This window comes from Diceros bicornis, chromosome 24 (genome assembly GCF_020826845.1).
Source record: "Diceros bicornis minor isolate mBicDic1 chromosome 24, mDicBic1.mat.cur, whole genome shotgun sequence".
NCBI lineage: Eukaryota > Metazoa > Chordata > Mammalia > Perissodactyla > Rhinocerotidae > Diceros > Diceros bicornis.
The window spans coordinates 12,452,918-12,471,245 of record NC_080763.1 but is presented as its reverse complement, the minus strand read 5'-3'; the positions used below and the strand labels follow the sequence as shown (position 1 = coordinate 12,471,245).

The 18,328-nt window shown below is 40.6% G+C and overlaps 1 protein-coding gene across 1 annotated transcript in view; it reads right to left on the bottom strand.

The window, feature by feature from the left end:
- The window catches only part of RHOJ (ras homolog family member J), an 81,618-nt gene extending 64,051 nt beyond the window's left edge, over positions 1–17,567 (bottom strand). The window contains exon 1 of the mRNA XM_058567932.1: positions 17,375–17,567. Coding sequence (XP_058423915.1) covers positions 17,375–17,552 — 178 coding nt within the window. The 5' untranslated portion in view covers positions 17,553–17,567. The remainder of the gene's footprint in view (positions 1–17,374) is intronic.
- Positions 17,568–18,328: the final 761 nt, after the last annotated feature.

The window sequence follows — 18,328 nt, the reverse complement described above, 5'->3', positions numbered from 1 at the left end:
TTTTTTTTTTGTGAGGAAGATTGGCCCTGAGCTAACATCTGTCACCAATCCTCCTCTTTTTGCTGAGAAAGATTGGCCCTGGGCTAACATCCGTGCCCACCTTCCTCTACTTTATATGTGGGATGCCTGCCACAGCACGGCTTGATAAGCAGTGCATAGATCCCCGGCTGGGATCCGAACCCACGAACCCCTTGCCGCCGAAGCGGAGCACACAAACCTAACCACTATGCCACTGGGGCTGGCCCTGAAACCATAGAAACTTTTAAAGAGCTTTTATGGATAATACCACCTTTCCTTAAAAACAAACAAAACATGTTGAAGTAGTTTTGTAGGGATGAGATTGAACCTTAATCTGGAAAAGCAGAGTTGTGTAAGTGCCATACCCCGGGAGTATATTAATATATGTCCTTGCTTCTTTTTCTTCTAAGAGAGTTGGGGTTCCCCTGTCTCTCTCTCACACACACACAGGGTTAGGATCAACAATGTGTTGGATTGCACTTATTTGGTCTTCCAGAGATATCCATGAAATTCAAAGTTGGATGCTCATATTGAAAACATTGCTGCCAGCACTTAGCTGATAAAATAGGTATGGAAGTTAGCTTTTATGAATATTTCATAGCTGTCCCATGAAACTCTGCAGACAGTAACCTCCAGACAGGGAGGCTTTTGGGCAATAAGCCTCCGTGTGTCCCTCCCCTCTTCTATGCACCTCTGTGGATCACCTAGGATTATGGCAGAGTAGGGTAATTGCTAAAAATGTCATGCATAAATGCGGAACTTGAATAGAGGTGAGAGAAAAGTGATCTGTAACAGTAAGGAAGAGCCATCTGTCAATGCTGGAAGTTCAGTGCAGAGAAGGTGGGTGAGGCCCTAGAGACCGAGAGGACCATAGGATCTCTTCCTTAGGCCAGGTCCTGCTAGCACCAATAGTCCAGATGGATGGCCATAATTTCCTACTTTTTAGCTATACCCAACAGCGTGGATAAAACTTGGAGAAAGTGTCTCCAAGATGGAACACCTTCACAAATGGCTTTCAGCTCTGAATTCTGTGAGAAGTGAACCTAAGGTCACTCATCTGCCCACAAGCCCCAGATTCGGCTCTTATTCGTTCTCATCACTTGTCACTCAACAATGAAAGGTGAGCTTAGAGCAGGAGGTACTGTTCTGTGCCTTTCTTTCTCTCCTTCCTAGTGTTCTCCAGACACACAGAGGTGAGGAGAGCAAGAAATAACAAAACATCTTTTGAAGAAGTTGCATTCGTTTGCCTTTGTTCTCTTGTCATTCAGACCCAACACAATACCAGCTGCTCCCACTAAGAAGTGGGTCCATTCACACTGAAATCATCTCTAATCCTTTGAAGGGGGAGATGCCAAAACCACTTTGGAAATTGTACAGCAATGTCGTATTTAAACCTGTCTAGTCCAAATCCCTCATTTTGTAGTTTAAGATGATCTCCTTGGGTGTGTCCATGGAGATGTATAATGCAATTTTCATCACTAGAGCATCCATTGTGTTCCTGACACTGGAGAAGGTGTATATCCATTATCACCATTCTCTGGTGTCAGAAATATGATCAGCATTTATAACCCAGTGTCTACTAAAAGCCCAGGTGTGATGGGGATAGGATCCTTGCCCCATTAGGGGAGGCAGCCTGGCAGAGGGGATAACAGCAGCTCTTTTAAGGAGGGTATTCACACCGCCAAGAGACAACAATGAAGGAGGAGAAGAAAAGCTTGTGGGATCTTATTGCCTCAAGAGACAGAGCACAACAATACAGGTATTTAGAGACAGGGCATAGTACCAGATTCTTTAATAAAAAATTCCACTTCTGCCCTTTAAATTTCTATATCTTTAGCCATTGAGTGATAGTGTGTATGAAGGAGGAAATCGAGTCAAAAACCACAGACTTTTATAATTCAGACAACACTGGGATCTTTTCTAAGAACATCCGGTTCTCTCATGTTGTGCACCTACTCTGATTTAATGGAACAGGACTCCAGGCAGATCCTGCTTTCCAACAGCACCTCCCTTTGGAGGAGTGAGATGGAGGGACTTGGTCAGAGATTCTGGGGACTAGATATTTCCTGTGCTTGTCTTCATTCCCAGAATACAAGAATCTTGTTTCTGAGACTTGATGTTAAAATGAGAAAAAAGCAGAAATTTGGGGAGTAATAGAGGAGGATTACCATCTGTACTGAAGAAAGGATCCTCATGGATCCTAGTGGAAAAAGTACCAAGGATTAGGGGCTGAAAGAACCTTGTCTTTGAAGAATGATAGAGAAAAATTTTACTTAATTTTCTCTTTCGATAGATTTGATAGACATTGCTCAGGGGTAGACTTGCATTATTCCTTCTAATCACTGATGAATTCACCAAGGAAGAAATAGGCAGTCCTTCCTCCTTCCTCTTGCATCACAGTGTAATTTCCATAACTGAATTTCTATGATTCTCACATATACCATTAAAATATTTCTTAAGTATTTTTTCCTTAATAAGGGATAAAGTTTAAATAGTATTAGCATGAAATTTGGCTTCTCAGGAGCTGCTTGTCAAGTTAATATACACTGCCTTTCTCTTAGAAGGTATGCATTCCTTTTCCTGTAGATTCACCAGATAGAGGTACTTCAGCAGGGAGGAAAACTCTTAATGCACAAATGGAGGAAAGTTTAGGATCCTTTAAAAAAGTAGGAGAATGTGAAAAGACTAAATAAAAACAGAACAATTTTTGGGCTGGCCCGGTGGCATAGTGGTTAAGTGCGCGCACTCCGCGTCGGTGGCCTGGGGTTCACAGGTTCGGATCCTGGGCGCGGACCTATGCACTGCTTATCAAGCCATGCTGTGGCAGCGTCCCATATAAAGTAGAGGAAGGTGGGCACAGATGTTAGCCCAGAGCCAATCTTCCTCAGCAAAATGAGGAGGACTGGCAAGGGATGTTCGCTCAGCGCCAATCTTCCTCACCAAAAAAAACAAAACAATTTTTATGAGGCTCTTTCTTCAGTAGGTCATAAATCTTTCAACAGCAGATTTTAAGAACCATGAAAAGCAAAAAAATATGCATTAAATTCTCTGAAGTCACCATTTTCAGTTACTTTGTTTAAAGGTTGTTGATTTTCACTGTCCCCCTACAAAAACAGAAACCAGTTTAAGAGGCAAAGAAGTTATTTGGGATCAAAGAATTGCAATTTGGGGAACACACATTCAGAGAGAAACCACAACAGTGTCCTGATTACAAGAGAAGGGCTCAGGGTTTTTATGGGGAAAACGGAGAAAGATGGGGTAAGTTGTACTAAGAAAAAGTTCATTGGTGCTGGATGAGGTCAGGCTAGGTTTGTACTTCAGAGATTGGCTTGAGATTCGGTCATCAGGCAAAAGGCTAGACTTGTGCTTCATTGGTTAGCAGTTTGGTCATCAGTGAATTCCAACCTCATCAGTCCTTACAAACAGGATATTCTTGTTCTTACTGACTTCTTGGAATGTTGGTGGTTTGGTCCAGTTTGGAAGATAAAGAAAACAAGTTGTGCAAGGCGATTCCTCTGAAATGGCTGCTCCGGATCTATTTTAATATGGCTCCATTCATGTCATCTTTCACATCATTTACCAAAAAATAGAAAAATGCTAACAATTTTTGATGGACGAATGGATCATTCTGTGGGTTGATCCTTCTCACTCTCAAAATGCTTTACGTGGTGCTCTGTTTTGTTCTGGGCTTTGACTGCAGCGTTTGCGGGAGTAACCAGATCTCGGCTGTAAAAGTGGAGCTAAGTGTCTCTGTCAGTAGACTAGAAATTCTCTTCCTCAGTTCACAGGGAACAGGCTTCTAAACTGTTCACGAGACAGTAAAAGATAGAAATGCTGAAGCAGTGATAATATCAGATAAGAAAACTATGACAGATTTACTAGGTCCTTGTGACATTGAAGGTAAATAAAATGTGTTTTTCCAAATGTTGTGTGGATGCTCTGAGAGCGATGCATCTATTAATCTATCTTCCTGACCCCCTTTCACTCCTGTACCACCGTAAGCTCTAACACTTGGATATCAGTTGAAATTTTGGAAATCACTGTAGCACCCACATATATAAATAGACATAATGTAAAGTAACTTCTTTTACTGCATAAAATTACTATACTTAAGGTTAGTTGATGATGTAGTGGGGTCCAAAATAACTCTTGATCTCTTGTAGGTAGTTGAGAGTTTGTTTATAGCTTGGAGCCTAAGATTTCTTCCTATGTCCAGAAAAATCCCCTGAGTTCTAGATCACCCTGAAATAGAACAACTTTTGTGAAACTGGAATTCAATTGTGGTAATTGGTGAGGTTGCTAAGTAGGATGTTTGGCTGATGTGAACTACCTTTAAGAAGCTTTTAACGTGTCAACTGGTAGGAGGTGAATGAAGCGTAACAGTCACTCAGGATGATTTGTGGTCTACTACATACTCAATCCTAGTAAGACTAGCATATCTGTTACAAAGGTAGAGTATTCAGTACTATAAAAACACAGTGACCTATGGTAACCTCAGGGACCTATAACAGCAAAAAAATGTGTCAATCTAAGGATCCGTTATATCCCTCATAACAAGGGAAAAAAACCCACAAAAGATAGAGGTGATCCTAAAGATTATTTAGTCTGGACTTCTACATCGTGTTAGGACTGCACCTAACAACGTTGACAAGATACCCATTCCTACCAAAAATTACAAAAGTTCCTGTGTTGCTGGCTATAGATTTGAAATGCAAGTTGTTCATGATTGACTTGAAGTGAATTCATGAGAAGCTACCCACTAAAAATAGGGAAAGAATAGGTCAAATATCTATGAAGGGAGTTGGAAAGATCTGAGTGTATTGTCTGAGGATGACAAAGATGAAAATTTCCTTGGTCTTCAAATACATTAAGACTCGTTATTCTGAGGATGATAATGAGGATTTCTCCATCTTTGCTGAACTTGAGTGAATGGATTTGAAGGGCAGCCTGATAGATTCAGTGTATCTAAAAGGGAGGGCTTTGTCTGGAGAGTTATTAGGAGGGTAAATGAATGAAACGAATAGAGTAAAACCTCTACAGCAAAATTTGTGCTGAATATTAGACACTTAAGATTTAACATTCACTCTCTGTCTCTTGAAAAGTTTGGTTAAAAACGTGTTCACTATTGAAAATTCTTGAGGCTCTTATTTACCAGCTTGAACTATCGCAAATGTCACAGGAAATTCATTTTAGTTGTAGAAAGAAGCATTTAGGGCTCATAGCACAAGCTCATCCAGTATGAGCAGAGAGGAGTCTAGAGGAGAGAGCATAGCCATTTTTCTTCCAATAACTCTTACTTTGATAAGTATAAAGTGCCCCGTTGTTAATATATATGACATGTTCATTGCATTTCTTACAAGCATACGAGCTGAAAATTAGTGCACTTTCTAGTAAATGAATTGTTGTGTTTTATAAACATCATTCGTAATTCTTAGATTTATACCTGGTATACATTAAAGAGATTATTGATTTACTGCTTTTCCTCTTAATTAATCCCATTATTTGAAAAAAAAGTTATACAGGACATACTTTAAGAAATTAAATTTTTCTTTTTGCCTCTAGTATATAGCATCTGAAAACAGACATAAAACAGAAATCCTTAATATAATTAGGAAAACAACTTTTTGCTTAGTTAAATCCCTCAGAACTCACAAGTTTGAAATTTGACTGGAAGCAAAACCTCTTGGAATTTTTCCTAGAAAAATAAAGTTGTTTTACAAGTTTTAAACAAAGCCAATACACTATTTCTGAATGTATGCTCACGATGCTTAGGACATATCCTTTCAGGATGTGGGAGGATTAAATTTCAACATAGAAAATTCCCCTGACTGTTCACCCAGAGTGTCGACTTCAGTGTAGTACAGTGGTTAAGGCTGTGTGATTTTTGGATGTCATTCTTTCATCCAATCATTTATTCATTCAGTCATTCAATAGATATTTCTGGGTGTCTATTGTGTTGTAGGCTCATTCTAGGCCTTGGGAACATAAGATTAAACAAGACAGTGTGCGTTCTAGGGGGAGACAAGCAATGAACAACCAAACAAATAAGACAATAACTATAGAGGAAACGAACAGGTTTTGAAAGGGAGCCCAATTTAGTCACAGTGATCTGGCCTCGCCGAGGAGGTGACACTTAAGCTGATAGGTTTGAACCCCTGTTCTGCCACTTCCTAGCCATGTGATGTTGGATACGTTACTTCCCTGAGTTTCAGTTTTCTCATCTGTGAGATGATGTGAGGCTCAAAGAAGATAGCAAAGGTAACACAGGGTTTGACACATATTAAATACTTAGCTAATTAAGATTAGCTAATTACTATTTTTATTAATAAACTGTAAATATTACTGCAAAAGGATCAGCAAGCAATTTTGTTCATGATAGTGCATTCTGCTCAGGCCACACAGAGCATTGTTTCTCTCTTGTTGGCAAGAAGCATCACATTCTGAGGCCTGATTTACTAATTTGTATTAAAACAGCTGGAGAGAATCCAAAGGAAGGCTCTGTCCCCACCATCAGGAGAGCTTGTCAATCGGTTGTCCAGATAAAGGTGCCTGAGTCCCAGTTACAAATTTCTGCCTCTCCCAAAATTTACACGCTATCCCTTTCAGGAAGCAGATTCTAGCCCAAGAAGAAGGTTTTTTGGACTTTGAGAAATTGAATTTCAGGCGAGTTTCCATTTTTGTTTTTTTCCTCCTTTTCCCCACATGCTAGGTCAAAGCATGAGGAAGAACAGAAGGCTCTGCAGAGGGGAAACAGATGTTTATGTTCATTTCATAACCGTAGGGCTGGGTAGATACAGAAGAGCAGTAACGGCGTCCAAGACAGAGCCGCACCAAAACCACCCTGAGGATTCCAGGCTCCTTCCTGTTTGTTAAGACTCCTTTGCTTCTTCCCATGAGAGTAGGTGTTCTTTAACTTCCCTCAGTGACCCCTCCGAAGGTCTTCCAGTCGTGCTGATGATTGTTTTACAGACAGCGGGCTCAGCAGACAGCGGTTCACACTCATGCAGCTTTTCTCCCAGCAGCCGGTGCTTGGTGCCCCCGTTTGCCCAGTTTGCTCCTTTCTGCTGTGTTTTACAGCCCCCTTGTCTCCACTGAGTCTCCGAGGCTTCTCAGCCCACCTCGCACCAACCCTCTCCCAAAGCTCTCTGATTCTCAGCCTGGAGTATTCTCTTTCTTCCAGAGTCTCTCTGTGTCCCAGCCATGGGAACAGACCTTTTTTTAGAGCCCTCTGGTTCCTCATTTAGGAATTTGCTAGCTGCCTCTGAGAGGCTTTAAAGGCCTCTTCTGTTTTACACAATTCCCCTGTTAGAACCTACCAAGTCGAGAAATTATACAAATGTATATCTATTTTTAAATTGCTTTTTACTCATAGATGGTTGATTAAAGAATTGTTCTTTACTTGATTTATAGGCACGTTTGTAACATAGAAAAGGGTTTTCTGCACTTGCTAAATTACATTAGATGGACTTATGAACTTGATGATATTCAAATGGTTTTGAACTACAAAATGGTAGTTTCATAGGTTCCACCTGATAAGAAATGCCTAGGATGCTTGTTGAAATTTATATTTACAGCTCTTTTTCTTAGTGGGTCTGGTATAGCAGCCCTGGTATGGGCCAAAGAATCTGCATTTTTAACAAGCAGGTTTATCTGACAACCAGGCAAATTTTGGAAATATGTCATTTGTAGTTGAATAAACATCTAATTAAATACAATGTTTAGGGCAATTTATGTTGTTTAAGAGTCTGTTGTATTTGATGTAAGAAATTTCAACTGGGTGATTGTGGTGACAATTACTAAATGTCCATTAAAATCTGTTCACCCTTTCTTTGGTCATATAGCTAACCTCTCTTACAATTATATGTGGCCTAGGGTCTAACTTCTCTCCAATGAAATGTGAACAGAAGTGATGCATGCCACTTGTGGACCTGGCCCGCACTGCCACTCCTTGGCCTCACTATATTCTTTCATCTTCCACCGGCTAGATATAGAGCATTACAAAGTCCTATGCAATAGCAGAGTCACAAGATGGAAAAAGTAGATCTTTGAATGACCACATGGAGCAGAACCATCTCACCAACCTGAACCCTTGCCCAGCTCTGTTGTATGAGCAAGAAATAGAATATTAATAGTTTGAATCATTATATATTTGAGTCTATTTGTTACAGCATCCTAGCCTGTCTAGTGTGGTGGCATGATTACAAAAGCCTAAAAAAAAATGTTGGCTTAAGCTGTTGGCTTAGCTGTTAAATGGTAGATGATAAGAAAACAGAACAGGCTAGAAAGATGAAGATCTATGTTATATTACGGCAAAACATTTTGTAAAACTATTGTCTGTGAAACCTGGAAGGTAAACCTAGTTCCTATTGAGTCTATAGCACTCAAAGAAAAGATTGAGAAAAGCCAGAATGTTAGTGTATGTTAATTGTTACTGTGTTTAGCGAAGTGCTACAAGAAAGAAAAGAGTTGAATTGGTTGTTTCTTAAGCAGGGACTGATAGAACACAGACATTAATGGCCTTATAGATTCGGAATATTGATTATTTTTGGATTCCACAAATAGAAGATACAATTGAAAAAGAATTTGAGCAACAAATGTCCATTCCTCTGTTTAAACAAGGAAATCATCTCTGTGTCAAAGATAAGATCTAGAGTGTTGCCCTCCCCTCTAAGCCCACTGCTTCATATGCCTCTAGACAGCTATTGTTAATCTGAGAGCAAAAGGCATTGGCTAGAGGAAGCAGACAAATAAAGTATGTTTAAGAAGTATGTCTAGGAAAGACATACTTTGGTCTTGGATGTGGATACTGGTACCTGGAATTTACCAGAAGCCTGGTAAGTTTTTGAGAAAGTTGTATTTCCAAAGAAACTCCAAACTTGGACTAAACGTACTTATCACTGTAAAACAAAAAAACTTAAGCCCCCAAAATTGTACAAGCAAGAAGAGGCTGTGAAAGTTGTGCAGCCTGCAAGAAACACATTCTCCCTGAGGCCCAATTCAGATGTGTGTCATGTATAATAATAAAGAGGAAGGAGAACCTCCCGAAGACCCCAAGCCAGGGAAAGTCAAGAATAATGGACAAAGGAATTCCTCCCAGAGAACAGCACCAGAGTCAATTCAAGAAACTTCCCCTACTGCCAGGGCAGGGGGTCTTCCTAGTGTTTGCCATCAGGATTCTGTTATTGCTATGCATCTCCCACTCTTCGCTTTTCTGAAAGGGGTTTGAATATTTTGGTTATCCAAGCCCTCTTCTACCACTGTCTAAGGGGTGATTGTGTATATGGGTAGATAACAAGTCTTCTGTTGGATCACAAGGAGTTACTTCTCCATCAGAAGGAAAGGACCATGCATCACCTGTAGACTCTGGACTTTGACCTGGTGTAGTGACAGAATGTGAGCAGTCCCTCTTGGGAAAAAGATGGGCTTGTTTTATATGTGGGAAAAAGAGTGCAAAGATATTTGATGGCTGGAAAGTCTGATGCAGGCAGAGATGGCTAGTTTCCATCAAAATCCATTCTTCTCTCTTTTGGGCACGTAGGTAGACTTTATTTCCCAGCCTTTCTTAGAGTGAGGTGGCCTTGTGACTAAGTTATCTCCTATGGAGTATGCCTGGAAATGACATCTGTCACTTCCAGGCCTGGGCCATAAAACTTTCCATTCAAGTTTCTCCATGTTCTTTCTCATTAGGCTGGTTGGATGCAGATGACCATGAGATCTTAGGGGATGGTAGTGTCACAAGATGGAAGGAGCCCTGGTCCCTAATGGCCACATGGAGGAAAGCAGCCCCACCGACTTTAGTACCTGCCCAAGACCATAACATTAGCAAGAAACACCTACCATGGTGTTAATTCTTTACATGTGTGGGTCTATTTGTTATAGCAGGTTAGCATACCTTAACTAACAACGGCTTTTTTATTAATGTTATTAGCTATAAACCTATACACTCCTTATATTGTTTGTTTACTATTTCATGGCCCCTACTTACTCAATTATGTTATTTAACCTTGGGCAAATTGGAAAATGTCTTTGTGTCTTGACTTTCTCATCAGCAAAATTGGGAAAATAATAACACCTCACAGGATCATTGTGAGGAGGCAATGAATTGATGTATGAAAATATTTCATATATGCCTGAATCATAGCAAGGAATATGTAAGTGTATAGCTATTGCTATTTTTGTTAATATATATTCTAGTGGCATTTGAGTTTCATAATTAATACTACCATACTGCTTGTAGGATCACACATGGCCATAAGTGAATTCATCCTGATACAGGAAACGGAGAATACCATAAATAAAAGCTGTGTTGTGAACTCAGACAAAACGCTGAGTGAATCTATATGAATCAACTCCTTTTGTTTCATGAAAATCGGGCACACGCAAAAAGCTGGTGGACTTCAGAGTATTTAGGAACAATGCCAGGCCACTCTGTGACTCACAGTTGGTGCCTATTGAATTCATGTTGGAATTTATCCTGACTACATTACACCCGGAAAATTAACCGTTTGGATTCTGCTAACTAACCCAAGGGGTGGCATAGATTTTTGTTTGTGGCAAAGTAAATTTTCAGCCCTATCAGAACCTGTTTCCTTACACAGAGAGTAGGGCCTCCATAGATCCCTGAGATCTTGTGCTTAGGATTGATGAGGGAGACAGTTTCTGTTGAGTTTTCTTACCTGTCCTTTCCTGAGAGGCCCTATGTTTGTTGCCCACCTTCATGCTGCCTTTGTAGAAGAGGCCAACTATATCCAAAAACATAGACATCCAATGTTCTGAGCATCTCTGAGCTAAATTTGCTATTTTCCCCACAAGAAGAGAGAGAGAGATGGCAGTTTTTGAAAAAGCTGTCTCAGAAATAAAATACTGTTTACCTAAAGCCCAACCTCAGTGGGCAGTTAGGTAGTAAAATTTATGAAGCATTTTCTAGACTGGACAGTGAAGGGAGCCAGGCTGTGTGGAATTAAAAGTCTTGGTCACAAGGAGCCTGCCCACTGAAGCCTCAATTGGTCGCAGTCCTTGGTTATAGTTGCCAGCTGAAGCTGGAATGCAGGAGGTTTATGAACTGCAGATGCAGTTTCCAATCCTGGGAGCCTGGCTTTTCTTGGGTCACTCTGGTCACAGATACTTAATTTTCTTTTCCCCTCTTCTGTTCTTCTTTCTTACCCCTAAGAGATGCAGCTCACATTTTATCATCTCTGCAGTATGCTTTGGTTTTTGGAGTGTAATTTCTACTCCCGAAGCCTCTGAATGTGCTTGCTCTCCTAGGCATTGTAGTGTAGAATGTGGAAGTGACTGTCCATAAAATTCCTGTCACTGCACCTTTAGTGTGGCCTTCAAGAGTCCAGAAAAAGCATCAGACACACATCACACTGCCTCAAAAAGAGATGTTGGGGGTTGGATACCTACAAGACTGGGTTTTTGAGCATCAACTCATTTAGAAGGAATAGAGTGAGTGGTTCCACGGGCCCATTCTTGTCTCCTCTTCCACAAACTTCTTTTATATTTTTTTCTAAGCTTAAAAACCTGATGATTTATTTCCTAGTACCACAAGAGTTGCTTTAAGTTTCCTTTTGGCTTACAAAAAATGAATCTCATCCATTCTCCAGAGACTCTCAGGTGTCTTCAGAAAGAGCAAAAGAGAAACTCCTTGAGTAAATATACCCAAATGGGCAGAACTATGTCCCAACCCTTTACAGGCCTGGGGATTTGTTTTTATTCACTCTTTATTTTTTTATGTTATTTTTCCCCTGTGGATTGGACATAGTTTCCTTTCCTGCTCTGGCCATTAAGGTTGTGTTTGAGTCTACCTTGGGCTGATGGCCATTTAATTAGGTGGAAAAAGTTAGAACTGACTTTCAGCTCTCTGTGAAAACAACTTCCTTTTACATCTCACTCAGCTGATAGAACAACTAGATTTTTCCCCTCTTTCCATGAATTGTGTTAATTTCCTGCACATGCAGCCTGGGTTTGCAAATAGTGACTTAAAATGAAATTCCAAACGCAGGTGGTTTCTACAAACTCTAGGAAGGATGGGTGATAGAAGAAAAAGCTGTAGACGAAATCAATTCTAATACAGAGGATAATGGAAATGGTGAATGAGGTATATTATGCACAGGTTTCAACTTGAATGGGCTTATTTTACACGCTCATGCCCATAAACATACAAACCACAGACATAATCTAACTCAACATACAATCTAACCACTCAAAATAGAAGTGTTGTCCTTATGTCATGTTATATGAAACATTAATTGATAGTACTTTACTGGTGAGGGGTCTGCTGCAAAACTCAAAGCTAAAGATAGGATAAAGATAGGATGGGAGAAGAAATGTGGTTATTCCGTGGTAAGCTGTGAAAGCTCTAAAGGTTGTTAGGACCTCTTGAGTCAACCTGAAAGGAAGTGGGAAGCAGGGCACAGAGATATTTCTTAGGCACATTTGTGAAAAGCATGAGTGACCTTTTCTACCTTCATCCCACTCCCCTCAATTTTTAGTCCTAGCCCTTAGTGGAACTTGGGGTTACTTTGTAACATGCTCTTTATATAAAAACTATCAGTGTTTGAGTCGGCCACCCAACGTTTAGGTAGGCTTTTGAATATAATGCAAATGGAGGAATTTGATTATATACCATCTGTTTCCAAATAAAATTTACATATTGTAGAGTTACATTGTTCAATAGATGTGACACTGGCCACTTAGATAAAGAAAATTCAATGCTGTATTATAATTTCAGTAGAGATAAAATGATATTTAAAATGTGAACAAAATAGTTCAAAATATAATGAATTTTAAAAATATTTTTATATGTTCATTCCTAAAGAGATATCTATTGGACCAGCAATTTGTTCATTTATTCATCAAAGTTTTAATGGACCAGGAATTATCTAAGCACTAGAGGGATGAAGATGATTAAGACATACTAAGTCATTTATTCAATGACTGTCTATTGAGAGTCTACTATATGTTGGGCTCTGTTTTAGAAGCTGGGGATAGAGCAGCAAACAAGACAAAGTCCTTGCCCTTATGGAGTTTACATTCCAGTATGGGATAAAAATGGTAAGCAAATAAATATAAGCATAACGTCAGGTAGTGTTAAATGTTGTAAAGAAAGATGTAGCAGGAGAAAAAGTTAAAGAGTTTTAATTCTGTGTGCATGTGTGTTTCTGTTTGCGTGTGTGAATTTGTTAAATAACGTGGTCAATTGAAGTTGAGGAGGTTCTGGGGGAATAGGGTCAGGCTGGGGGAAGAACAAGTGCAAAGTCTTCACGGATGGAAGGTGTTTGGTGTGTTTGAGGAATAGCAAGATGGCTGGTGTAGCTAGGACAGAAATACTGAAGAGGAGAGTGTTAGGAGATGAAGTTGGAGAGATAACAGGGACCAAATCATGGAGTGCCTTGTAGACCATGATAAATGATGGGGTCTTAGTGTGAAGGGAAGCAATTGGTGAATTTGGGGCTATGGATAGTCCCTCTGCCAGCTATGTGAAGAATTGGACTATAGGGGCAAGATTGGAAGCAGGAAATTGGGAGGCAATTACAGTAGTTTGGATGAGAGATGATGGTGGCTTGGATAAGAGTGAAGGCAATGGAGGTGGTGAGAAGTGATCGGGTTTGAGATGTATTTTGAATGTTGAGCAGACTGGTGGTAGGAAAGGATAACAACTAATGGTTTGAATGGAGAGGGAGGGGCGTATTGTCCAAGGAAGAAAGGAGTTAAGGATAATACCAGTTTCTGTTCTGAGCAACTGGGTAAAAGAGAGTGGTCATGTACTTCTATGGGGAAGACTAGAGGAGGCATATATTGGGGGAATTAAAAAATTCTATTTTGTACAGGTTAAGTTTGAGATGCCTATTAGATATCCAAATGGACAGATATATGAGTCTAGGTCTCAGTAGGGTATTGGGGGTAAAGATACAAATTCTGGAGTCATCAGTGTATAAGTAATATTTAAAGCCATGAGACTAGATACAATCAACCAGGGCAAGAGCGTAAAAAGAGAAGAGGACCATGGGGCTGAGCACTGAGGTATGCCAACATTCGATGGTTGGGAAGAGATGGAGAACGCAGCAAAGGAAATGGAGAGAGATTTGCCTGTGAGGGGAATAAAAACCAGGAGAATGTCCCAGAAACCAAGCAAAGACAGTGTTTCAAGAAGGAGCGTAATAAACCATAAGAAAAGCCTTCAAGAGATCAAGTAAGATGAAGGCTGAGAATTGATCACTGGATATGGCAAGACATGACCCTTGCCCTCAGGAGCTCACAGCACGGTGGGAGTGGGAAAATAAGGAAACAGATAAATTGCTCTACAATGGTGGAAGTGGTGTTCTAGAAATGTTAACACATTTCTGGAGATGGGTTGAAGACGGAGCAAGAAACTCTCCTTGGAGAGTCAAGGAAAGCCACATGGAGGAGATGTTCTTTTGGATTCTGGTAGGTGGGAGGAAAGAAAAATAACTAAGACTCATAAAACTTAAAAAAATATTTTTATAGTTGATTGTTGACTTTTCTGCAATCACTTATGGAGAACTAATAGTTCCTCTTCCAAGTGAATGTCCCACTACTATTACTCTATGTGGACGTATTTAGCAATTACTAATACACCATATTTATCAATTATCAGTACATTTGGTAACTATATTATAAGGACAAGACATACACTCCATCACACCCTACTCCATTTGGAGGATACTCTTGGAATTATATTTTTCCTTGTTGTATTCTTTATCTTTTCATTATATTTTAATTCCCTTTCATAGCTGTGTGCAAGTGTAGAGACCTTGTTCTTAATAATAATAGCTACCATGCACCTAACACTTATCACGTGTAAGGCACTGATCTAAGAGCTACATGTATTAATTTATTTTGTTCTCACAAACAATCCTAATACCTCTATTGTCCCTTTTTTCATTTGTGATAGCTGAGGCACAGAGAGGTTAAGTAACTTGCTCAAGGCTACACAGCAACAGCAGAGCCAGTATTAGAACCAGGCCCATTGGCTTCAGAGCTCACCATCTTGAGCACTACGCTGTACTTCCATCCTTACTATTATGTCCCTACCTTCCTGGGATGGGCAGCTATTAGGGAAAAATATTTTTTCAAGGGATAGGATCTCTTTGACTTGAACTGCAATGTTCTAATGACTCAGTAAACCAGTTGCAGGTTGTCACTTCAGAATGAGCTGGTAGGACCCGGTGACTGGATACTGGATACTTCTCCATGTGAAGAAGAGAGCGTTAGTTCTTTTACAATTGATTGTAGATTCTCTTGTGACTGTGTAAGGATTTAGGTTCAGTCAGCTCATATAGGAGGGTGGTGGTAGAGGGAGCTGGCGAAGATCCCTCCGCTAACAGAAATGTCGGATGTGGCTCGTGTCTTCATTTCGTTTACAACCTGACTGAAACCACATGAGATGATTGTGTACTTAGAAAAGTACAAAGTGTAAAACAAAGCAACAATGTTTGGGAAGGCCTACTATGTGCAAAGTATTGCTTTGGATTCAGTAGCTGTGATTTCTTGAGAGCTAAAATCATAGAGTAGCCAAAATCTTTAAGATGCTTTGATGCTCAAATAACAGTAAGTATATACACAAGTGAAATATAAAACAATTTGATCCTAGTGGAATCTAGTGGTGGCTCAGTCTTTGTTTGGTCTCTAATGTGTTTTTTCAATAGGCTATCTTTATCTCCAAAGATGGTTTTGCCCTCTTTCTTCCTGACGCTACTCTGTAATTGGTTCACCCAATAGATAGGGATGGGATACATAATTTTCAAAACACTTGCAATTTCTCCCTTTAGTAGATTTTGGGTTCTACCTTTGATCTAAAAGTTTTTGAAATTAGGTCCCAGCCCGTTTCCCTTTCCTGGCAGAAAGAGGGTATAGAACAGATAACCTTTGCTAAGATGTTTACATGTCTAGTATCCCAGTAACTTTTTTAAATTGCAGACCTCCTAATTTTATAATAAGTTTTTTTCCTCAAGTGAAAGTCTACCTGTTCTTCTCTTTATTCTGTTCTCATTAAAATGTTCTTCTCTGGGGGTAGTCATTATATTTTCAGAAAAGCTTAAGGCAGCCAGCATTCAAATTTGCTCTTAATTTCTGCAAATATAGAAAAATGTGCTGGGAAATGGATACTATTTTCACTGTGGTTCTCTCCCTGTCTGTGGTGTAATATTGTCATAAATCGTGTAAATGGAGGAGGAGGAGGGGACTTAGGTGACTGTTTAGTTCTGGAAAAGAAGCTACTTCCTACAGAAAGAGGATCTTCTGTGGCCACATAGCAAAGCCAACACTCACACAGGTTTCCTGTGGGCTGTTTCCCCTCTGCTGAACCTGACCCAAGGCCATGGTGAAAGGGGAGAAATTTTCCTCTTACAAAATCTCAAATCTCTGATAATTCACCAAGCTGATCACTATGTTCAAAAGAGTTATAAAATACAGGCAACTGTAAACTTGAAGAATTTCATGAACTTGCTTTTGACAAACTTAATGATATTTGTTTTGGAAATTAAGAAAAAAACTGAGAGTCAAATGGAAAAATTTAGATAAGCGATCACACTGACAAGCACACCTACAAGCTTTAGAACCCCCCAAAAAAAAATCACTGAAAGAATTAAGTTGTGACGACAGTATCTTAACTTTCATGCTTTAAAATATTTTCTGCCCAACTTTGTCATTTTGGGACATACTTTAAAATGATTCAAATTTTATTTTTGTCTTTATTTTTACTTTTAAAGACATATCAATTTAAGACGTTTCTTTTAATTCAAGATATAGATTGCTTAACAGATATTGAATGCTTTTCCCTCCATCTACAGCTCCAGGAAAATGAAAGAATAGTAACACAGCACCAATTGTTATAGAAAAATGAGTGTTCTAGTGTTTGTTAATCTCAGCATTTGCATTTATGAATGGCATGAGACGAATACATGAAAAGTGGCAAGAACACTCCTTTCACTGTTTATGTGGTTAGTGGTGATTTTTTTTTTTTTTTTGGTAAAAAAGAGTTGTGATGCAATTACACTACATTTTAAAATGTTCACAATAAAAAGTTGATGAATCTTCAGGCAAATGTTGAGTAAAATCTCTGGCCCCAAAGCCTAGAGGGCAGTTCAGGGTATTTCCCCAGCGTCACTCCCTGATTTAAGGGGAAAAGAAAGCGTTACAATACAAATTGACGTCCAGAACTGCTAACACTTCTGGCAAAGTGCTTGGTCGTGTGTGACGCTCAGCCACCTGGCTGCCGCCGGGCCTGCACCCAGTACTGACGTTAGCAAGAAGCCAGGCCCCTCTGAGGTTGGGCTGTTGCCTCCCGCGTGCTTCACCCCGTCTGCAGGGGCAGGTTCCCACCTTTTCTTACCTGCGTAGTGGTCAAACACGGTGGGCACATACTCCTCCGGGAAGGCGTCGTTGGCGTAGCTCATCAGCAGGCAGGTCTTCCCCACGGCGCCGTCGCCCACCACCACGCACTTCAGCATCGTCTTCTCCTCGGGGCCCCCGCAGCCACAGCTGCTGCCGTCCCCCTCCTTGCAGTTCATTCTCGAGGCTCCAGCTGCTGCGCCTGTGCTGCTGCTGTTGCTTCCCCTGCTCCTCCCGAAGCCCATGGAGTGGCGGGAAGCGAGTGGCAGGCTTAAGATCGCTCTGCCCTCCGTTGAGGACCTTGGCTCACACAGACTTGTCTGAGGCGGCTGGCGTATGCCCTCTTGCTTACCATACTGGTAAAGAAAGGGAACACACACTTGGGAGAGTTATTCAAAGGGTCTGTTCCTTTTCCCTATCAGTTTGAGTTAAGAAACCCTCATTTTCACCAAATTCTCGGGGCTTCCTGGCAGTCTGGAAATTTCAGCAGCCTGAGGGTTTCACTCTGCTCTCCTCCCTCTCCAGCCTGGCGGAAGACACAGTGGAATTTTGCTAAATCTTCCCCATTTTCCACTTCACATCTAACATGGAGGAAGGCTGGGCTTTTTAATGGAGTTTTGCCCTCGCTTCCTCCAGCTTGCCGAGTGTCAGGAAATCATGGGTTTCCTGCTGCATTCCATATTAGGATCAGTGGGCTGGGGAAGGCTCAACAATAGGAGCTCTGTGTGTGTGTTTGTACTTCGGGGGAACGCTGCCAGGACATGGAGTGGGAAAACACTAGGGGTCCCGCTGCAGGCTCAAGCTGTCAGACTTCCTGTTTCATCCACTGCTGGGGAGGCTGTTTGCCTGTGGCTGGCTGGGAAGAAGCTGACGAAAGGATGGAAACTGGGGAGGACTGTCTGCCACAGAAACAGAGGGAACGGTTTAAGTGAACAGAGAGAACCACACCAGCCGT